Here is a 19,580-nt window from a genome sequence, read left to right on the forward strand (position 1 = left end):
CAAGGTAAAAACCAGCCAGAAGTCCACTTACCTTTTGACTATTATGGAAGTTTAATTAACTCCAATGTATCCATTTCTTCACAGATGTTTGTTATTTAAACTGATTTTTCCTTCCAAAGCAGAAACTGTACCATGAGAACACCAGATAATAGTTCTCTCAAACCCAGGAAAAGTCACATTTTACATGAACACCACATGACTTGAATCCATGAATTCCCCATTCTGTAAAGGTGTGTCTTACAACTTACAGAGGAAATAGTGTCATTTTTATATTTTTCTAGAAAAACTTAATTGAAATCTTACAATTTTGAAGCTTATGAGGTTTGTTTGCTTTGTTTTATTAGAAAAAATACTCAGGCAAAGTCTACAATCATCTGTCAATTATAAATGACTTACAAGAAACTCATGAAGCAATAAAATTAAAAAAATACAAATACAAACTATATCTGAAACACTTCTATTTGGCAATTTTATAACAAATTTAAAAAAAGAAACAAAGATTATGGATTACTTTATAGGTACAGAAAAAGCAGTAAGTGAAGTGCTCAAGCAAAAAAAAATAAAAAACCAAAACACTGCATTTTTTTCCAAAAATAAAGTCACATCACTACAGATTTTATGAATAATACCCTTATTAAACAACCATTCCAGAACATCTTATATTAGTGGTGCTTTAAATCTGCACTTCATATCATTGATAAGATTATTTTTTTTTGTGTATATAAGTAACATTTTTAACCCACTGGAGCTAAGCAAGACTCGTGTCAGTACCAATGCAGAATGCATTTGTATTACATTAGGATATGCTCACTTCTGCAACCAAAGGGTTACTTTAAGTCTTAATCTATTTAATAAAAATTTAGTGTAAAAACTGCTGGTTATTAGTTTCACTGTAGTAAATTCCTCCCCAATAAGGAGGACTAACTCTGCAGTTTGACTGCTTATATCCATACAAATTTTACATTTTAGTTCCTTCCAACAGTAAGGAAAAAACTAATTCTGTGTTCACTATTAGAAAGGAGCGCCATGAATTAATTATGGGTACTATTCATCCCTCTAAGATTTCTGGGAAGGATGTTCAATGTATTTTTGTTCTTACAACAGGTACTAACAGTAGTATATAGTCCCTTAGGTATGTAAAAGAAAGATTTTTACTGTTAAGGAAGGTGCTTTTTTTTAAACAATTCTTCTGGCAGCACTAGTGAATTACAATATCCTTCAATATTATTTCTACCGTAATATATACATTTTAACTTTCATGCCTCTAGAAAAACATCTACAGTACATTTCATAATATAAAAATATATTACAAATCTGCTGAAATATTTACAAGCAATGTCCTATTATCTATATGCAACATTTTTGTCTCCATACAAAGACTAACAGGTTAGACGCATCTCTATTTGTCAGTTAAAAAAAATCCACGGCTTCTTGCTTATTAAGCAAGAAAATGATTTTACTTTCCTTTTCAAAGCCAACTTTGGTGCATAAAGGATTGATTTTCTAGATTACTTTTTTTTAAAAATACCATTTTCTTTACATCTAGAAAACATTAGGCCAAATAAAGTATACTTTACAAGTGAATGGGGATCCTAGAGGGTCAAAAAACCAAAATAAATCACTAGTAACACTGACTGCTTACGTCGAGGTTTTTCCAAACCCGCCCATTGATACGGATCACATCAAAGCAGACCTGATTAACACACTACACTAATCCTGCAAAGGGGGTCAGACAGACTGCAACACTCTTAACATCTTAAGACCGTACTATATGTATTCAGAGTTGACTGGAAAAGACAAGCATTCCATCAACATTTGTTTCAACATCATAATCCAACATAGTTTAGGGATCTGCAAAAGGACACAAGATTACAAATGACGAATGATTACTATCCACCATACTCAAAGGGCAACAGGACGATCCCTTGGTAGCCATTCTATTGTCTGGCATGTGTTATATTTAGTTAACGTTGACAGGAAGCCTAATAGCTTGTTAACAGTTCTCCTGGGAATTGTGAGTAAATGGTGATGGTTACTTTTTATTTTCATCAAATATAGACTACTGTATTCACTAAAGAAAAAAGCAGCTTAAAGAAGCAAGCATGCAAAGCCTTTTAGTTGTTCCACTAAGTTGCCAGAAGAGTGTTTGCTCAGTCTCCCACTGTACCATTCCATGAAAATGTGGATATACAGTAATATATTAATATATTCCACTGAAGCATCAACTTCATTCACAGAATGTTTACACTAAGCATAAATATTTATCTAACAAAAAAAAAAAAAAAGAAAAAAAAAAAAAGATGGGTTTTGTCTAATGTGCAACTTTATTTCTAAATCCATTGTCAGTGACTAAGACTGCAGATGTCCCCGCTTGCTTGGGTTTTACCTCTTCAACCTCTTCTGGGGCATTGTTCTGTAAAAGAAGATAGCACAGCTTTACATTAAGACCCTGTGATGTATACAGCAGTCAGCTGAATATACTATGAAATCATGACTACACAAAACCTACTTTCACTTGATTAAAACCAAGAGCCGTTTCAGATGATCCCATAAAAGTGTACATTTTAGATAATTATTTCAAAGTTTCTATTAAACCATGACATTTTAGTGTGACAGTAACATCTGTCACTGAATTTCTTTAACCACCTTTCCCTCTTGCACAGTTTTGGTCTTCAAATTTGTATCACTAAGCTCCCTCAGCTGTTCCCAAAAGCTCAGTTCAATCACAGACTGATCCATACTGCTAAAAATCAAGTACAACATTACATGTGGGTGCCTTAATTTTATTTGGGAGAGATAGAAAGGTTTGCTAATTTTTCTCCAAGGACTTAATCACAGAGATCAATAAATTTTTATTTTAAAAGGTTATTTTTCTCTTTTCAAAGCAAACTAATCTATCAAGTTTGGCAAAATAACCAATATAAAATTATTAACACCTTAATTAGATTATGAAACAGTCACTGTGTTAAGCAGTTTTAAAACACACAATCTGATTTTTTCATAACATTTTTGTGGTTTTACCATTAACATCAATGATTCCTAGACTCAGGTAAGTATTTGAAATACTTACACTTAACAAAGATAGCAAATACAGTAGGATTTGTTTTCATATTGTAAAGCAAGTTTTCATTAATTTGATTAGTTAAATACACTGAATATTAAAGGTGAACTGAAAGGCTTATTGCATTGAAAGACCTGAGATTAGTGTTTAATTTACTCCTTGAGACTCTTGGTCACTGCATGTTAAGGAAGAAACATCGGAACACTGAACTTCTGTTATGATAAACTTTCTTTCCACAACCCATTTTCATGGATTTCTAATATAATCACATGAATATGTCTCTATGGATGTTCAAATTTTAAGAATGAATTAAGCATTTCAGATTACCTTTAAAATCTGTACACACAGAACTGTGAGTACTGATAATCATGGGAGAGCAGTAATAAGGGGGGTGGGGGGAGAATCAGGAAATTATTAGAAACCAGATGGATTAGAAGCCAATCTGAGGGCCTAAAAACAGAAATGTGAAAGTATCTTAAAGACAAGTAACATGGATTGTTCCCTTTTGTCCCCCTATAAAGAATCTTGAATTAAAAAAATAACAGTACTTGAATACAAGTACAAATTTCAAGGTAATACTGCATGTATTACAGCTGAAAATAATATGGAAAGATAAATTTGGACTTTAAAAAAATTGGTATACAAACCAGTATGTGATCTTAACAGAAGTGATCTTTCAGGATTCCACTGTATGTACCTCCTTTACTAGAATTTCTGTACACCAAGCACAAAAAAGTAAAATACACTTGGTAAATACACACATTCCCCGTTTCTCAGTAACTAGAGTTTAGTTCAAGAAGTAATTCTGAAATAACTTAAGACCTCAGAACTTAACTCCTGGACGTTTACAGTACCAAGCCTCCTGGTGTATAATACATTAGCAGTCCTGATTTTCCAACGTCAAAAAGTTAAGTGAGGCTTAAGATTACATTCAAATAAAGAAAGTTTCAAAATGAAGATGTTACCTGTAAATGTTTGGGTCCAGAAGCAAGGCAGTATCTTTTGGTAGTTTTGATAAATGAACTACTTTAGTTTTTAATTGATGTCGCTCACTTTCATTTACCCACACATCAGGCAGACTATGAATAAATAAATAAAATAAAAAGATTCAAAAAATATCAACTGTTTTTCTGACCATAAAATTATGTGGTAAACTAGTATATATGAAGCAATTTTCATATTTCCCTGGTTAAAAAGTATCTTCACTGAAATGAAGAAAGGCAGCAAATCTTTACACATTATACTTCAAAGTTTTTCAAGTTCTCAGTTTGAAAAAGATCCTTAACAGAATGTAGATTATTCCAGAAGTATATTCCAAGTGTACAATGATAATGGAACTACATTCTCCCTTGTAACAATGTAATGCGAAAATGGGTAACAGAAAATACAACCAAATCTTTGAAAACACCTTCATTTAGTGGGTATAAAATTCTTTGATTCTGTTTAATTAAAAGACAGAATATATTGCAGGCACTGAGCTTTGAGTTACAGTAATCTTCTTGCTCCAAGCTCAAAGGTTTCAATGGCAAAATGCTCCAACTTTGCTGAAGTTAATTGTTTGATTATCTTCTCCTTTGGGTTTTTGGTGGGGTTTTTAAAATTTTCTACATGTTCTAGAAGCCAAAGACTAACTTCAGGCTGGGGCAAGAGTTTACATTGTAATTAAGGTATAGAACCCTTTGAAACAGATTTCAAAATCAGAAATCCAACACTTAAAATGAAATGTAAAACCGCTTTCTCTGATCAAAGCTAAATGCAATTTTACAGACCTCCGCATGTTATTTCACTGAATCGATATTTTGCAGATTTCACTCTGTATGAATGTTAGCTGCAAATCAAATTCAATTTTTTGGGTAAGCTATTAAAAAAATGAAATGAAACCAAAAACTTCTAACTAGCAGGAAAGCGCATTTTTCTAATGCAACTTTTCAGATGAAGGTGGAAGAAAAAACCGGAAAAAACAGGGGGAGGGAGAACAACCCAGGAGGCAAACCATACATCATCCACTAAAGCTTATGGATCGTGAAAGGTGGAAAAACATCACCGATTTTTTTTTAAATAGAGACAAAAATCAGTTTTTGGGCAACCAATTGGGAAGACATTTGCAGTAGAAATTATAAGCTCAAGATGCAAACAGCAAAAAAGGAAACTTTTCACTTGCCAAGACAACAACTCAGTAAGCTGATTTACTGGCACCAAAAATAAATTCCTTCTCCTAAGGAAAAAAAACAACCAAAACCAACAGAACACCCACACACATACAACCCACTAAAAGTTATTTCCCTCTTGTGTAAGAAATTAGTTTAAGACTAGTATTTACCTTTCCTGAAAAAAAGCCCTCAACACACAGGTAACCTGGAGAACTCCTAACAGTTTCTCAAGAGGACTCAGAGTAGAAGAAGTTAAATCATTACTCCCAGCTCCATCTGGAAGGCTGATGGACAGCTCAGTGGAGTGGACAGGAATCCCCATGACTACATTCCACTTTCTGAAGTGTGAGTACCCTGACAGGATAAAACAGACTGATGGTATGTGCCAGGGTACCTTGGCATTTGCTCTGCTAAAAGGAGTAATCAAGATCAAATTCAATCTTCTGAATACCCAGTAATTCAAAACTACATCATTCAGTGCATATAAAACATACTCTGTCCTACCCAACCAAGATGCAATGAACAGCCCTAGAACACACATTCCTCTGACCTGACCAAGCAAATCACCATTCCATTGGGAATGTCTTAACTTTACTGAACAACCTGTCTTCTCCCATGCAGAGATTCTAATAATGAATTCATCTTCATGAGCAACAAACTCATTCAACTCTACATTAAAAAAAAGACTACTCTTTTATTTATTTTTCATGTTCCCAGTGTTACATACTTCTTAATGCTTATCTTGAATTGCAATTAACTGTCTTTATCTCGAACATTTTAAACAGAATAATTTCAGAATGCTGTTACATACAGTACTATCATCTATCCTAAAAGGAATCCAAAAAGTGCATTATTTTATAAGAATACTTTAGCTTTTGTCTCTCAAGAGGAATTGAACCTTTTGACAAAATACATTAAAAATACAGATGCAAATTTACCTGAACTAGTATTAGAGCCCAAAGACTTGAAAGTTAAAGCAAAAATCAATAAACTCATTGGTTTTTAATTTTTAAACTTCTACATTACCTTTTGAAAAGCATTTTTAAAACATTAACTCAAATATTCAAAGGCACAAAATAATTTAGTAACAGTTCACTGAAGCCACTGTAAATCCTTCCCCATTTAAAACACATCACTAGCAATATACTCACATGTCCTCTGGTGTCCAATGAAGCAAGAGTTTTATTTTGCCAGAATCTTCTTTTCTTTTAGCTATTACCTATAATAATTACATTAATCATAATTAAAACCAAATTCCAGATTTTTTGCTCAAAAGCTGTTGTTCATGTCACACTAGACATTCATAGAAAGCAAACTGTTACACTCTTGCAAACAAGTTAAATCCACTTAGGTTTTTAAGTGAAAAATACAATTCAACCCAAATATTTATGCTCAATACAGCTCTATTTGGAAATATTCTTACTATACTCTCTACATTTCATGCACTGTCCCAGAAACAAAATGAAAATTTAAAGTGCATGAAAGTTGTCTCAAATCAGAAATGGAGTTTTGCTGACCTCTTCTGGAAAAAGAAAACAATTTCACACTGTAAACTGCTAGGCATCTCACTGTATTCTACAGTCTTACAAAGTTTCAATATATCAAAACAATGTACCTAGTTAAAATACATGTACCCACTGAACTAAAATACCAAAAAAAGCTAAAACCAGAGAACAGTTTAGTGTTCAAATATTTTAGAAAATTAATTCAAGCCATTTCAAAGGTTGGGGGTGGAATGACAGGTGACCTGTGAGTCACGTTTTTTAACAGAGTAATATCTGCTCCTTAGCTTAACTAGAAATGCTTTGCTGTTTCCATCTAACAATTCAGAGAATTAAAGTACAAAGAAATTGATTCCAACTAAAACAAGCAAGGAGGAAAAAAATCATAATCAAGTCAAAGGTGTATTCTGGATGGCAAACACTTTTCTTCCAAAGGGTTTTATTAATGACTGCATTCTAAATCTCTCCATATCTACAAAGAAAATAATGTCTTTAAAGAAAGAGTATATATAAATGAAAGGATGTGCCTTTTCAGAGGACATGAAAGGTATCTAGTGACTGCGCAGAAATTCTGTATATTAGAATATCTGTTCTGACAGATACTGCATTGTGCTGACATTATTCTACTGCTGGATAAAACAATAAAGCCAAATAATTTATGTCTGGTTTTAGACAGTAAGGCAATTTCCTCTTCCTATTATTCACCTTTCAAATTAACGCCTCTGATAATTACGTATTTTTTCTTCACCTGAAGGTGGATGTCATCAACTTATTATGCCGTTTAGCCACTCACCACTCAAATCCCACATCCTAACGCTTCTAAGTGATGCAAAATCAGAGTTTCCATCTAAGGTATCATTACCTCAGTTTAACAGTGCACGTCCACAAAACTGCTCCTAGCCTACTTTTTCTTTTTAAAGCTGATTTTAGGCTGAGTCTCATCACCAAAGCTGATGCCCAACAAACCAGCACACCAAAACACAGCAGCAAAGTGCAGCACAGGGCTGGAATCCTAGAGCAGCTCTCCGACTGGTACAACCTCTCCCACAACTGAGGTCTAAGCAACTTCAGATCCAGTCAGCCTCCTACCATCTCAAGTGATGCATGCATGGATGAGCTAAAAGGATTTTCACCACTTCCTTCAAGTTAATTTGAAGCAGTTTTAGAGCAGTTTCCTATCTCTAATTCCATCTTCTTATGAATTATTCCTATAGCTAGAGCTGTGCTTCCACAACCGAGTAGAGTGCCTGGATAACCTTTCAGATTAAAGCAAGCTGTGAATTGGAAGAGAATCTGCTTTTCTCAGAGTGCTGTAAAATCCATGCTGGCCAGGAAAACTAGAACAAGATTTAAGTACCGTAACAGCTAAACCACCTGCAAATCTGCATTTGCAGCCAGTGCTCAATGCACATAAAGTTCAGCAGAAATCACTTGGAAAACATTTCCAATACAGGCCACAGATATTTGTAACAATCATCAGTCTTGTAGAACAAGATGAAATAAGCTTCATGCTTACAAAATCATCTTTTCTTTTTGGAAAGAGACCGATAGTTCAAAAGTTTGACTCACTAAGATTAAGCTGTAGCTGTAGACATGTCAGTCAACATTACTTGTTTGGACCATACTACCAATTTAAAACCACCCCTCCTCATTTTGTCCCATCTCTTACTTCCTTTTTTCAGCCAAGTCTCCACCTTTTACATGCCCTTATCATGCATTATGTTTAAGAAAACTTGAGGTTATACAACTTTTATGACTTCTGATCCTTATATCCCAATTCAGTACTTTATCTCTGCTTTGAACTCTTCTAAATTAATACTGATGTCTTTTTTATCCAAACACAAGCTCCCCACGTGGCTCTTGCTTCATTCTAGCAATTCACTGATATTTTGCTGGGAAGTTTATTAAAAGAAAAAAATGGGGACAGGAATACATTTATTCAGATTGTATCTTTTAAACTGAAAAAAAGAAAGGGAATAAACACACATTTCAGATCAGCATCTTTAAATATTCAATTATACACCCAAAATATTTCTTGTGATAAATTAGCACTGTCACTCCTGACTATGGCAATGCCATCTGAACTGCATTCTTATTTACAAGGTAGAAACAATTTTTTCTACAACACAAAGCCGCTGTTAGATATTCCTCAAATGGATCAGACAGGAAATGTTGCAGTCCATTCAATTTGTGAGCTAGAACAACTACCACCAATACTTCTTAAAAGTTAATTTACTAAGAGCAGTGGACAACTCAACAACAGAAAATAGCCACCATTACTTATTTCTGATTAAATGCCTACAGCAGTAAGATGAAAACAGAAATCTTTCTGAAGGATGAGATTTTTCAGACACACAGGTAAGCAAACAATGCATAATATATATACTCACAGTACTATGAAATACAACACTGTGGCCTTTTCCTAAACTTTCTATATGTGCTGAGAGATTAAAGCAGATGGCCCGATGTCTTATAGCATCTAGTGTTTGTGCATCAAAGAAGTCATGAGGTCTTGCTGGAAAAAAAGGAAAAGAAATCCTTAATGTTCAACACATTCAAACACACTCAAGCATGTAAATAGGTCTGAAGTGTCATTATTAAATCATTTATCATTATATGTCAGTAGCACTACCTTGTCAGAGAGCTGCAAACATTAATTTCATTGAAAGGGAGAAATTACTCCAAGAGGAACAGAATTCAAGTTTGGTCAAAACACACTCCCTGTGGGTGAAACAACTATTTCCAAAAAATGTAACTACATTCACTCATTGAAGTTTAGATAATGCTAAATAGTCAGGTGAAAAACTCCACACTATTACACATTTCTATGTACAAGTTATCATTCCAGGTTCTTTGACTATTCACAAACATTTTCTAGCCAAGAAGCACCAACTGTATCATGTATTACACATCAATTTGTAATGAGTAAAGCACAACTAACATACATCTGAGATTTTACAACCAGTCTAAAAACAGCTGGCAATAATAAAGGCCTTTTCCTTTTAGAAAAGGACTTTTATAGTTAAGTGTTTCTTGAACAGTGAAAAGATTATTGAATTTTGATTTAGACTGTAAAAGAAGGTCCATCAATTCTACACTAAAATTACTTAAACTAAAAAAAATTGCTACTAGGAAGACATTTACATGGTATTAGAAATACTTCACACCAAAAATTTAAAATATGACATATAAAACCGTAATAATATTACACTAGCAAATAAAGTGTGAAAGAAAATACTCACATTTTCAAGACTTACTTGAGAACAGTAATTTATTAAATAACACACTGAAACTAAAACTAAGAATAGGAATTGGTGTTACATTATTAATTATGTATTACCCTGAAATCTGCACAAACAGCAATTTAAAGTCCTGCTGTCTTCCTTTAAAACAGCTTCTATATTCCTCTATCCATTATTTCAAATTGAACTACAAATTACACTTAAAGCTAGCATTTGCTGCACTCCTGGGACTGACTGTTGGTAAGCATTCATCTGTACATTCTGTTCTGTCCCTGCTCCATCTCAGTTGGATACTGCCAATTAGGCAATCATCTCACTGCAATGTTTTCTCGCTCTAAGTGGCAATGTAGGACCACAGCTCATGCTGCAGGTAATCAGTGATGCAAGCATATAAATATTTGATAAATAACTATGAGGGAAGAAAGGAGGGAGGGTGGAAAGAAGGGGGGAAAAAAAAACCAAACCCAAATTTTTGCTTTTGGTTTCAGACAGCAATTTCTCCAGGATTTACAGTGGAAAACATTCAGCAAACTCAGAAGGGCACCATTTTTCAAAAGCATATGAATAATTTTATTTACTCTTTACTAAGTGTCAGTGTTGTATTTTCTATGCACCTTTACTCTGAAAATGACGTTAAGTATCTCCCTTCCTGCTTAATAATACAACTTCCAAGTATAATCAATTACTTAAATAAACATCAACATACCAGTAACCTACCAAATGAAAATCCAAACCCTTCCTAACAGTCTTACTGTAAATTCCATGGAAGAAATTCCATGAAGAGAATGGAATTCCATTCCATTCCTTATCTCTCTTCTACTCCTCCTGTGAACTCGATTACCATGCTTGCTACTAGCTACAGTGTCATCTTTGCAATGGAAAAGCAGGTGACAATATTCTGTTCTTCAAGGTAGCTTCAGAATAGCAACACTATAACCCATTCTAGAGATACAAACTTTCAATATGCCTCATTCTAAATGCCAAGACGGGAATGAGGGAACATGTAAAAGGCTATCCAGAAGAGAAGGCAAGCCGCCGACTCATCCTGAAGTATTCTACATCAAAATTTCTAAGACAAGTAAGATATCTATAGCTCCACAAATGTCACCAGCAAAACATGCTTTTATCATAAAAGTGCTGATTTCTGGACGCACAAATACACGCACTGTTTATACACAGGACAAAAGAAACGTAAAACACTTTAAAATGGCAAGATGTTAAAAAACCAATTAAGCAACAGCAAAAATTCTCTCTATATTGAGATAGACAATTGTATTCTCATCACATATAGCCACAGTAAAGTCTCCTTTTACATTATGCATTCTCTCACAGAAGGGTGTTAACCTTCAGATATAAAACGGAGGAAGCAAATGTATAGATTTGCTGTACTTAAACTATTAAGAATTTATACATGATGATGCTTCAGTAACAGCATATACTGGCCATGGATTGTCAATAAATATTTAGTAAACAACTTACACCTTTAAAAAAAGGCCAGAGTCTAACAAAACCATGAGGTAGAAAGAACAAGCTAACAACAGTTTTGTGGTGCAAAACTGCCAGATTTTGCTAAATTATTACCAGCAAGTGATTTAAACAGATTGTCCACTATCAAATGCCATTTTATTTTATATCCATGTCATTGAGTCCTTACAACGCTACTTGCAGAGAACCTGGTACATCTGTTAAACACCTCTCCTTTTGGGCACTTAAAAATACCTAAATATACATCCAGGTTCTTATCTTTATATACTCCAGACTGAAAATACTTCATGCTGTTAATTGTAGCATTTTGCCTTTTTAGATAAGGGTCTTTGCCTTCCCGGATTCGTCCTATAAAGACAAAGCATACAAACTTGCACACTTGATTCTTTAACTAAGCTAAGAAACAGAAAGACATGCAAAATTGTATCAGCCCTTTGTCAGGTTCACTTCCTCAACAATAATCCACACCAAGTTTGAAAGGAAAGCTGCCAATAGCTAGCATTTTCAGAAAATGCCATCAACTTTGGATACATTTCTGGGTCACATACCCTCTGGAGAAATACATTACAGTAGTCAGTTCCCAACTCAGTCAGAGAAGATTTCTGCCTTAAGGCAGAAGTCTACAGCCAGCATTGCATTTGTCTCAAGAGACAAGAAGATAAGAAATTGCTCAAGCAGCTGTCATTTTTCTTCCTGTGCAACACTTGATCAAGACAGCAGACCATTCAAATACTCTAGTCTGGTCCTTAACATTTCCACAATATTTATTACTTACATTTTTTGCCATAAATTCATTCATAAATTCTGCAGCAAATTCTAACTACAACTAGAACACCTTAGCACGTGATTTGAAGTTTTAATTATGAAGCTCTGATTTGAAATTTTTAAGTTATATTATATTATACCTTATAATGTATATCATATCATATCAATTACTAATGAAAATCCAGCCTGAAAAACTCTTTCTTAATATAGTGGGGTGTGAAAATGTATTAAGATGCATTAAATCAGCCAATTAACAAAACCAATATGGAGAAGCAAGCTAAGATGCAACTAAGGAACCTCTGAAAACTTTGAGGTGACCAGTCTTGGACATCCATATTTTGAGTAACAGTCAACAAATCATGATAATCCTTTAGGAACCTGCAATAATCTCAAGGTGTCTCTCTCATTACATCTAAGATGCAAAAAGATACCACAAAGTGAGCCCATAATCCCCCACTGATCAGCCTTCCCTTCTTAAACCTTCTCATTTACAGAGATTCCTTGAGTAAAAGAGAAAGCTCTTTGAAAATCAAATTCTGAAAAGGACAGAAACAGTTTTCTAATTTCTTTAAATTTTGAACCAAAATTAGAGGAACTCTTGAAATCTCTACTTTTAAGATGTGTTTCACAATACAATTTGCTCATATATATTTTAAGAATACACAGGCAGACCCAGTGGCTCAAGAAACTTTTCAGAATGCCAGCAGATATTGTAACTTCCCAGGATACACCTGTCTGCATTCAAGGCAGAAACATGCCCACTGCTCCACAAATTTCCATAAAGTTCCATAAAACACAGGTGAGATATAAAGAATAAATCACAATCATGTGATAAAGAGTAATCATTTAAGACCACTAGTATGTGGATCCATTGCTACAGTACCATTTGAATAACTAGCAACTGTATTTCTCCACAGGAAGAGAAAGATGGACACAGTTAAGTGCTCTGCCACAGAAGAGTTCTGGAGAAATAAGACTGCGGACAGTATGAGCTTTCACTGGTCCAGTGGTTCATAAAAAAAGGTATCTTGTGCTACTCTCCAATACTGTAAGAAAGACTTTACACCACAAGTAAAAATTCATGAAGTTTTTTCTTCAGCTGTTGACATATCAGCAGAAAAATATGTAAATATATATTTACATGCCTCTAAAATGCAGGTGTTACAGTAACACTTTAAAACTAGCAAATGATCAGTTTGGTACTGGAGAGTTGCATCCAAAGCAATTATAATAAGAAAGCGAAATATTTTAACAATTGCCTAATCTTTCTTAACTACTCCTGTAGATCAGAATCTCTACAGAAATTTGACATTTTATTAGTCTAATGCTAAGACAACTCAGGAAGCGAACTGCCAGATCCAAATGGACTAGAGAGGTACTGGGTAAGTGATTATTTCTTGCTAGAGGAAACAGTTCTCACTTTAAATGACAAATGACACCTCTTGGCACATTGGTTCATAAAAACTAATGAACATTAACTATGTGGAGACAGATTAAAAGAACACAGCAAGTTAATTCTGCCCAAAATTAGATCTTGGTTATGTTCATAAAACTGTCATGAACACAATGAAATGTTGTGCTCAAAAAAGAGCTTATATAACATGCATTTATCTCTAATTTATATGCATCTGCAATCTCTGTCTCAACTTCAGATCTCATCAGCACTAAACAGAACACTTTCCACCAGTAACACAGTCAGTAAACAAAAAGCAACTCTGAAATGAAAGCTTCTTTCAACTCGCAGCTCCAATTGTTGCTCACAGGAAACTGATCTTTTCTCCTCAACACACAGAGATTTACCCTAAAAAAGAACACAATCTGGAATTGTTTTCTTCCCATCACAAGGAATGCCAACCCTAACAGATTCAAATATGCAGAGAAACCACCACAGTGAGGAGGAACTTTCGATCTAACACAAACCTTTCAAGAACTTCTACTTCTGCAAAACACTTACGTAGTGATCGTCGTCTCTTGTTCTTCAATTTTCTTCTTTTATTCATTCCAGCTTTAGATGGAGATTCCTCTTTGGCCTTTGGCTGGCTGGCAACTTTTGAAGAGTTCTGCTGGCTGAAGTGTGTGGGCACATGACGGGCAAGTCCTCCCTGAGATGCAAAGCTGGCATTGCAGCCACCAACTACACACTTGCGAGAAAAAAAACCAGAACAACTCTGTCAGTGGCTGTACGGAACAGGAGCTTCAGAGATCTTGGTTTGACTTTTCTGGCTCAACTTCCAACACACTAAAGCAAAACCAAATTCTTAATAACCATGCAATTCTTAAAAGAAAAACAGAAACATATTCTGCAATAAATTTGCCTCAAGTTTTTAACTCTTGATAATTATTTCACTATATAATATTTTCTCTATGCCATACTACATTTTACATTGTATAGCATAAAACTAATCTCAAACAATGCACTGGCAAACTTACCACAGAAAACAGAGGCTTCTGAAGAACTTTCCTCTTCATAGGCCAACGTTCCCTTGCCTTTCAAAGTACTGCACTCTTACTGTTTCTCAACAACTCTCCAATGTTCTGTATTTGGTAACAGTAACATTCTCTATCATCCTCCTTTCTTGTGAGGAGGCAAAAGTAAAATCTTTACCCCCATTAAATTTGAAACAGCTTAATTATCTTTGTAAATGCTATTAAAAAAAAAATCAATAAACAGTTCTGTCTAAACCAAATTTCAGTAATGTTGTAGTAGCAATTATTTATACATTCATTTTGGCATGCTACTATTACTTCATGAGCATTTAAGGAAGCTATCATTTAAAGGAAATGTCCTCTCTCCACAGAAAAAGAAGATCCAACAATAATCAAGCAGAAACACACAAACTGAATGGTAGCAGCAACTAAGATTGTACTGGCTACAATTACCGGTATTTTTGTAAGTATCTGGTTCATATTTACAATTATTTCATTTGCAAAATAAGTATTTAAATAATACCGTTGGAGAGGAAGGCACAAACTTTTCCTATTGTGCTCTGAGCTTACAAGGGTAATAGAAAAGTGATTTTAGGATATGCATTTCATCACCAGCTGCAATTAGTTGTGTATCCATATGATTGATTTTTCTTCTTGTCCAGATAATAGTACTACGGCAGATGAATGGATCAGCCAGTAGCAAAAAACCTATCACCATTCTAAACCACTGGAAAGTTCCCCTCTTTCCGCATCTGTTTGGCTCCTTCCTTTCCTTCCCCAGTTTTTCATCTCTTTCACCTGCATCTCTTCCTAACACTCCCCTTCTCAGCAAAATAATGAGGTAGCTCCAACAGGAGTTTGGGAATAAGGAATGCTGCAAATATGTACATGGTACCAAGTCATCTCTGAAGGCTAAGGATGAATTTCCAAGCTTATAGTAACCTGTCTCAAGCCTGCACATTTGATTAGAAGACAAGAAAATAGCTTCAGAACTCCACATCCCACTTTTTGCCCCTAAAACCCAACTGTGCTGTTTTCCAACAGTGGCTGCAGAACTGAACAGTATACTTCTGCCTCAGACTTAGCAAATGGTTTTCCATGATCAGTAGTAAAATACCATGTCCACAAAGAGAAAAAACTGTGCTGTCCTCAATAGCTATAGGACTAAAAATATGTAAGGATTTCAAGACAGTAAAAGGCAAAAAATGAAAGGATGTTTCTCACTTTTTTTTTTGTGTGTGTTTGCTGTGGTTTTTTCAAGGGAAGAATTCTTAGAGGGAGTTAGGGAAAGTTTTCTAAGTACTGAGCTAACTCAAAAGATACAATTCCTTGACAAAAAGCTTGAGGAACCTTGACATTGTATTTGCTCCTCCCTATCGCCTCCACTAATAAGCATCTTAAGAATGGTGAAGATTTCTACCCAAATCTCCTCCACACCTTTTGACCTTGCCCTATAATTTCCCATGTTCAAACAACAGCAATATTGTCTACTTATACTGTAGTGACTTACAATGGAAGAAATCCCAGCACACCTTTGAATCTCAACACATTCTGGATGCTGATCTCATTTACACTATGGTAACTCCAACAGAATTTTCATTACTTTAAATTAATACTGAACATTAAAATTTACACTTACAGAATCACAGGATGGTTGGGGTTGGAAGAGTCCTTTAAAAGTCATTCAGCTCCAAGCCCCCTACTGGGGGTAAGGCTAGCATCTATTAAATTAGATTGTTAAGCCCCATCCAACCTGACCTTGAACCCAAACCACTTATTTATATTAAAGATGATTTAACTCACAATCAACAGATACATGTATAATGCATGTGTGCATGAAACAATTTTTTGCTCTCCCTTTTTTTTGTCCTTGAATTAGCTGTCTTGCCCATAAAAGCAGCTTCATGAAACTAAGCCACAAAATCTAAATTTAGGATTAACTTTCACTGTGTGCTCCTGACTTCAGATTCTAGCACTTTCTGATCATAAAAACACTGTCAGAAAAAGAAAATTAGCTCCAAAAAAAGCCCATATCCTGAAATTCAGCCACACCGAAAAAATTTTAGTTTTACCAATGCCTGCTAGAGGTCAAAAGTAAGCAAAAGCCTTGGTACAGTGCTTGCATTACCATATTCCAGTTCAAATATGGTATCCAAAAGGCCATACCTTCTGGAAAAAACCACAAACTTTGAGTCAGGCACTTTTCTAAAACTTTTCAAAACATAACTGTATTTCTTGTCAGTTGGGAAATACTGTTTTATGACAAACTGCCGGTTGACTCACTTAACTTTTTTCTTGTCATGTACAGAGAAAACAATCACAGGTATTCTACATGGATTATCTAAAAAAAGCTGCCACTAACTTTTCTTCCTCTACTCAAGTTTTACTTTCAAAATGCCCACACCAACATCTTTAGATCCCCAATATCTGCAACTTGCAACTAGAAATTGTCTTTTTCCAGGGAGTGTATTAATAGTCTACAGCCACAGTACAAAATACGTGCAGAAATTATTCCGATTTTGTGTACTTTGAGACTACCTGATCATGTTATTCAAATAATCAACAGCTGACAGAGCAAAGATGACAAAGAATGCCTTTGTAGTAGAGAGGAAACAGTAGAAGAGGAGAATGAAAAAATCTTACCTGTTTGTTCTTTTTTTTCTCTAAAATAATATATCCAGCAATCCGTTACTAATGGGTAAAGTCTCTTCTCTCCAAAGATAGAGGAGCAGTTCAGGCTGTCACGTCAGGATCTCTGGATTGTAAGTCACACCAAATCAGCTTCCCACCAGATAATTATATAGCTCTAGAGGGCTTCTAACAAATCAAACTCAACTATTATGAACAACTTTAAACCAATCTTTTCATTTTTCCCCCAAAACCTAAATCTCAGTTTTGCATTCAATTTGAAATACAACAGATTGGGTCCGGATTGGTGGATATGTTACTTCAAGAGAAAGTAAGTAAACATGTAAGACGTTTAATTTCTCCAGTGTACCCATACCCACCATTATTAATGGGCAGTAATGACCAGTGACTTTAACAACAGGATGTAAAATATCTAGCAATACAGGTTTTTGTTCAAAATTCAAAATAACCAAATCTCCTATTTGGGTTATTCAATATGTTATTTTTTCTAGTAAATCTAACAGTAATAGTTTAGACATCTGAATAAACTTTCTTATTGTCTCAACATCTGAGTGTTCAGGCAGAGTGCTGTCACATTTTACATCTGCATTGCTTTAATGGATAGAAGATATTCTGCCAAGAGAGTAACAGACATGAATTCCCAATGAAGACTGAAGCTGCTTGCCTGTGTTTTCTACATTTCACCAAGTGTTACTCTACTGAGAGTTGTATCAAAAGCAGTCACCCCTTCACAAATTCTGGAACTTACAGGTAGCATCAAACTTCATTTTTATTACTTCCCCCACCCTTTCAAAGAAAAGCCTGCAATGAACCCGGGCGCTGCCATTCGTTGTCACTAAAAGCATTTACCCCAGAGGTGCAAATCTTGCATGACTGCTCTTAAACATGAAGAGCATATCCACTGGAATCCCTGTGTGAAAGCAGCTGCCAGCATTCCCTTATGCATCCTTACAGAATCATTTAGGTTGGAAGAGATCTTTGAGATAATCAACCCCAATCCTCATGCTATATACAATTATTTCGCATGAAATCTCCCACTATTTTGTGCTCATCTACCATTTGTCCTTTCATTGTGCTCAATATCTAAGAGTTCATTTGATGGGTCTTCAAGAAACTTTCAGTGCCAAGTAATACTTGATTCATTTATTTTTGCCACTGCATACCAGAAACCATGCTGGAAAAGGCAGGTTGTCACAACCCCTTAAACTATTCAAAAACTTATTACTTCTAAACAGCCTGTTCTATTCAAATACTTATTACTGTTCTAAACAGCCAAGTTTAGAACAAGAAAGATGGAGTATCTTCACTCACTTCTTTTCAACTTGCCAAAGACGGTTTGCTGAAACCAGAAAGTTTTCTAACTCAGCAGATTATTCCTCTAGATCACCCTGTCTATAAGGTCTGAAAACCAAGTTGGCTAAACCCTCAATAGGACCACCCCTGCATTCCACCAGTTTCTAAAAAGCTACAAAAATTACATAATACGAGATCTAAAAAGAATAATGTAGAGGGTTTTCTCTCTCAACTATGACTGTAAAATCATACACAAAGATGAACATACTAAATGTCTTTGGAAAGAATACCTATATTAAATGAATGTCTACAATGACAAAAAAATATTAAAAGGGCTGGCTAAAATCAGACTGTAAAGGAGATGACTCAGACATCAGCCGGGTGTACACTACCAAGATACTGCCCCACAGAAAAAAGGAGCTAGTATAACAAAGGTCTCAAAAATAGGTATCTTTAATGATATTTATCTTTTCTGTGACACAGGTACTGCAATGTTCATGATGAGACATACTAAGCCACAAAACTAGGAAAAAAAAGGATAAACTTATGAAAATCTGAACAATTTTGCCTTTGCAATTTAGAAGTGGGTTCATCTCTGTGACAAATAAATTGCAGTCACATGGTCAATAGAAATGAATGGAAAGGGCAGGTAAAACCCGACAAGACCTTTCAATAGGAAAGCACAACAGCTCATTTAGAGCTGAATGGAGCTATTAGCCATGTCTATCACAAAAAGCAGTAATTAAACCCAAAATGTTCAACTACATAAAATGAGTCCATTTGCAAGCAAAAGGGTGAGTGGACAAGGATATATCTCTCAATGCAAAAAAGGGTTATGTTTGAGAGAGTCCCAAACTGCTTTCTAATTTCAGAAAATAAAGTTCTCCCTTATTTTCACTAGACATATAAGAATACATCAATCTGTGATATACTTATTACTCTTTTCTGGTCACTGTATGATTACAGTGTTCTTTTATCTTTACAAAAGTAAGATTTCCATGCTTTT

General features: G+C 34.9%; 1 protein-coding gene across 2 annotated transcripts in view; it reads right to left on the reverse strand.

The window, feature by feature from the left end:
- Window positions 1–314: 314 nt before the first annotated feature.
- Window positions 315–19,580, reverse strand: part of AEBP2 (AE binding protein 2) — a 43,138-nt gene continuing 23,872 nt past the window's right edge. The window contains exons 4-9 of one of the 2 annotated variants that reach the window (XM_085049210.1): window positions 14,160–14,346; window positions 9,104–9,228; window positions 6,363–6,430; window positions 4,027–4,140; window positions 3,709–3,775; window positions 315–2,413 (exon numbers count right to left, since the gene is read on the reverse strand). In XM_085049210.1, the coding sequence (XP_084905336.1) occupies window positions 3,721–3,775; window positions 4,027–4,140; window positions 6,363–6,430; window positions 9,104–9,228; window positions 14,160–14,346 (549 nt within the window). In that variant the 3' untranslated portion in view covers window positions 315–2,413; window positions 3,709–3,720. The remainder of the gene's footprint in view (window positions 2,414–3,708; window positions 3,776–4,026; window positions 4,141–6,362; window positions 6,431–9,103; window positions 9,229–14,159; window positions 14,347–19,580) is intronic. The other variant, XM_085049211.1, reaches the window with a different exon arrangement.

The sequence above is a fragment of the Lichenostomus cassidix genome, chromosome 1Aa (assembly GCF_008360975.1).
Source record: "Lichenostomus cassidix isolate B80296 chromosome 1Aa, HeHo_3.0, whole genome shotgun sequence".
NCBI classification, from domain to species: Eukaryota; Metazoa; Chordata; class Aves; order Passeriformes; family Meliphagidae; genus Lichenostomus; species Lichenostomus cassidix.